We start from the raw sequence: 4,288 nt of genomic DNA, 5'->3' as shown, positions 1-4,288 counted from the left end.
TACAAAGCAAATATTGCTAGCTCCATAACAACTCTCATCAGTTTATCATAGGCCCATTAGAATATAACTTAAAAAAAAAAGGGGGCAAAAAGCAGATACCAGAGAGCAGAAAGATGAAGCGGGACCACTTCTTCCATCTTTCTATTGGCATGCCAAACATTTCCTTACTTAAACACTTAGCTGCATAACATTAAACTGAACATTTTAATCCAAAAATTCTGTATGACAAAAGATTACTACAGAAGTCACAGATTCTTCAAATGAAAGAACAATGATCACACACACACACAGAGGCTATGTCTGTGCAATATTGCAAAGTTGTCCATGATAGTAAATCCAAGTATAGTATCCTTGTGATTCACTGAGCTCTTCAGATATGCGAAGCCACTAAGCGTTTGTCCTGTAAGCTCCAGGGAGTAATCATCAATTAAGGCACAGGACAATCATAGTGTTCATCTGTATATCATACAGACTAACTTTCATGCTGCTAACTTTCCTGAGAGTCTGCGTTATTCGAAAGTTCTCCCAAGGAATCACACCACACAAAAACCCCTAGAAGTGATTTTAAGCTAGAGGGAGTTGAATAGCACTACGCAAAGCAATTTCAAGTCAGTGTACCATACTAATGATCTTTTTTTGCTGTATTTAAAGTCATGAACTGCTTCTGCTGAGTTTGAAGCATTCTCCTTTGCTTTTAGAGGAAGTCTGACGATTTTAAGTTAAACAATTTTCAAAGCCAAAGTTTATAAGGATGTTAGAAGACTTGCAGCAGTTTCCATTCCAGACATATGACTTCAGGGAGACTACTCCCTCAGGACACATATACATCCTGTCTCAATGTCAGTCTGATAATCGCAGCAAGTCATTGAACTGAGTAAAACAGAACGGGGAGTTTGCTCAAGAGATTTCACATGGAACAATTAAAAAGACCACTTTAAGGACATATTTTGGCTTTACCTTGGTTATTGGGGATTGAAGGCTTGTCACCACCAACAGCTGCCAACTTCTTTGATTCTATATAAGCAAAGGCTGCAGGAAGCATCTTATCTGGTGGCTGAAGAAAACTTCCTATGAAACTGTTCTTTGATTCAGAATCCATAGCCTGTAAAAAGAGAGCTATTTAATGCCATTAGCTCTTCAATGGACTATGTAACTTTTCAAAGTATGTCACTGGGCTGTCCCTGGCTCTGTTTATATCAAACCAGATCATGTGCGCCAAAATAATAATCAAAAAACACCCCATCCCCCCCAGATGAATTCTGTATTTTAATGCAATTCCAAAACAATGCCTTTCATAACACTAAACATAGCTCTCCTTGACCACCCAAAATTTTCTAAGATTTTTCTTGGTGCTTTCTAATAACTTATGCTGATTTTTGTCCTTTTAAAAGTCAAGGATTAACAACATTTTCTGTTATCTATTTTATAGACTTCAGTGTCTGCCTCTCCGTGCTCCCTGCAGCGCAAGCATTCCAAGTTTTACAGCCTGTTTTCATTTGCCGCCTCCTTAGTGCTCTAACGCCCATCTTTTTACATATGGCTTTATTACAAAATAAAGACAGTTCTCCACATTTAGTGTTGAGATAACATAAGGATATTTAACATTCAATATCCCCAGCATTCTCCCCATTATTAAGCATATGTATTAAGTCCTGTTTCTCCACTCCCTTTCTGCCCCACCCTTTCACATTCTTTATTTTATCAGGAGCACATTTGAAGACAGTTTACACCCTGTCAAATAGTGATTTTCCTTGATACTCAAGACGCGGACAGTGAAACTTGCAGAAAGTGCTTTAGTCTAATACAACCTCTAGGAAGTTAAAGCAAGTTTTAAATCACATGCAGCTACCTAGCAAAGCAGTACCAAGCATTTCACTTGATACAGTGTAAGAAGAGTATATACAGCTTCAGCTGATAGGAAAACAGCTTATTTGAAGGTTCAATGACATAACAATTATGGTATCACTTGAGTTTAAATTACAGGGCATGCAGCTGGAACAGGCTTCCCACTTGGCCAAGGCTATTTACAGACACTAGTTCCCAAGAAAGTCACCCAAAGAAGGTATCTAGTAACAGGAGGAAGAAACCCAAACCAAGACTGGAACCTGCTGATGAAGAATGTCTTTTCCTCCCCGAAAAAGACATTCATACCAGGTGGGCAGGGAAGAAAGTTTTCAATAACGGAAGAAGTTTCCAGGAACACCTCTTCCAGCACTATTTCAGAGGCTGTATAAAATAGAAGGATCATCATCCATCCACCATCCATCCACTGCCTCTTCAAGAAACACACTAAACCAAAGGTACATGGAAATACTTCCTTCCTCCTCCAACTTGTCATCATGGAGACGTCGACATGAGCATCTCTTTGCCAGGGCTTGCTTGACTTGGGGCCTCCCAGACACCCCTGCTTTTGTGTGCTAACACCCCCAGGGCATATCCCACAGTTCAGGGTGGGCCCCCTGGCACTGGCATGCCCCCTCCCGGCACTGGCACGGCCCCCCAGACCCGCAAGAGCGGGGCTGCCCAGGCTACCCTTGCAGAACAGAGTTCCCCCTGTGGGGCCCTGCTGCCATCCTGCCCGAGCCCAGGCCACAAGCTTTCAATGCTGGGTTGGCAGCTGCAGACAGTCAGGCATGCCGCCATCTCTGGTGAGAGATCCCACCTGGTGACTCTGCCACATTTATGGCCACGCAAGCCGTTTATGGGCCTCCACAGCTCTGTCCTGGAGGACCAGGAAACATCGCGCAGGGACACCCAACAAACTCTAACAGCCAGCTAGGCCAGACAGGCGTACCGGCCATTTCCAACAGCACAAGGGGCAGTGGCAGTGAAGGGCACGCAGCAGCGAGCAGCAGAAGTCTCATTATATGGATGAGAGAGTCCTGTGGCCATAGGCAGGGTCAGGGCCGAGACAGGAGAGGAGATGGGCCTGGCATGGCACAGTGCACCAGCACAGTATTCCACAAAATAAGAAATAAGCAAGACTTACCAATTTTCCCATTGCTTCTCAACCTCTACATGTTGGTGATAAAAAAGACTAACGAAGTCCATAAAAATACACATATGCGCACACAACAAGCTTCCTACCGCTGCTGTGAACAGGGGAAGGCAACTTTGGAAAATCAAGAGGAAGAAGGTGGTTTTTGTTCACGCCATCTAACCTTTTGTCAGTCAGCATAAGCAGAGACTCGCTTTTCCGACGTCCTCTGGTGGAACAAGGCTCCCTCGCATGCCTGCAGCTGCTACGCATCAATTAGTTTCCTTATTACTGTCACATAAACAAGTTCTGCTGTTTCCAAGGAGATGAGTCTCTGGACAGTTGTAAGGAGGGCGGTGATCCGAAGCAAATAATGAATAAGAAAGGGAGGGAATAAAGCACCAGAAAACTTGTGCAGACCCACAATTTTGCCAGCACAGCAGAGGGTAATATGCACCCTGCGGCTGGAGTGGGGAGCTCCCCAAGCTACTCCTAAGAGCACAGGCTCAGTAAGGGGTGTGAGGGAATACAACACCGCATGACCGAGACACCTGTGTTTGCAGAACCCCTGCTGTGGACATAGTTACGGATGCCTTGCTTTGCCACAGCTTCCTCAGACGCAGAGGCTATGTGAAGTAGGCTGAGGGAACCGTTGCTATAGTGCTTTGAGGCTCTACCAACGTAATTACTCCAGCAGAGGTGCTCTGGTGTAGACAAGTCCTTTAATATCTTAGCAGGTAAATATAGTTTATAATAACCATCCTGCACTGCAGTAATCTCTACAACACTGCAGGCCTCAGGCAAGGACACAGGCCAGGAAAAGGACCAAGTCACCCTACACCAGCAAGACATCACCAAACATCCTGACCACTTTCAGCTCACTAGGACAAGAAATCTATCAGGAAATAATTAAATAGCTTGACGTATGTTTGGACGTCAACTGTTCTACCATCAACTTTTTCCCCCACAAGTATTTAAGTTTCTATAAAACCATCACAGGTTTGCTTTTTAAAATGGGTTACATGTCCCACAACCATTGCAAGCTTAACCTACCGCTCTTTAATTCCACGCTGCCTTGGATGCTGGTACACAGCCCTAGAGATGTGCTTTAAAGCAGATACTGCATCCCGAATGGCAATTGTACTAATGTAACTCCACGAGGCTTAGGGGGATTTAGCACTTGAACAACAATCATTAAAGCAGCCAAAACACCGTTGTTTAGACAAGCCCTTGGTTGAGGAAATTAGTGCACTCGTTGGAGTTTGGGGAACAGCCAAGGGAGAAGTATGTGTATTAAACGGAGGCTGACAA

The 4,288-nt window shown here is 44.1% G+C and overlaps 1 protein-coding gene across 1 annotated transcript in view; it reads right to left on the bottom strand.

Moving 5' to 3' along the window:
* CEP57L1 (centrosomal protein 57kDa-like 1) overlaps nucleotides 1–1,099 on the bottom strand; it is a 10,768-nt gene extending 9,669 nt beyond the window's left edge. The window contains exon 1 of the mRNA XM_009326422.1: nucleotides 958–1,099. Coding sequence (XP_009324697.1) covers nucleotides 958–1,099 — 142 coding nt within the window. The remainder of the gene's footprint in view (nucleotides 1–957) is intronic.
* Nucleotides 1,100–4,288: the final 3,189 nt, after the last annotated feature.

This window comes from Pygoscelis adeliae, unplaced genomic scaffold (assembly GCF_000699105.1).
Source record: "Pygoscelis adeliae isolate BGI_AS28 unplaced genomic scaffold, ASM69910v1 Scaffold206, whole genome shotgun sequence".
In the NCBI taxonomy this organism is placed as follows: Eukaryota; Metazoa; Chordata; class Aves; order Sphenisciformes; family Spheniscidae; genus Pygoscelis; species Pygoscelis adeliae.
This window is presented reverse-complemented; position numbering and strand designations above follow the sequence as displayed.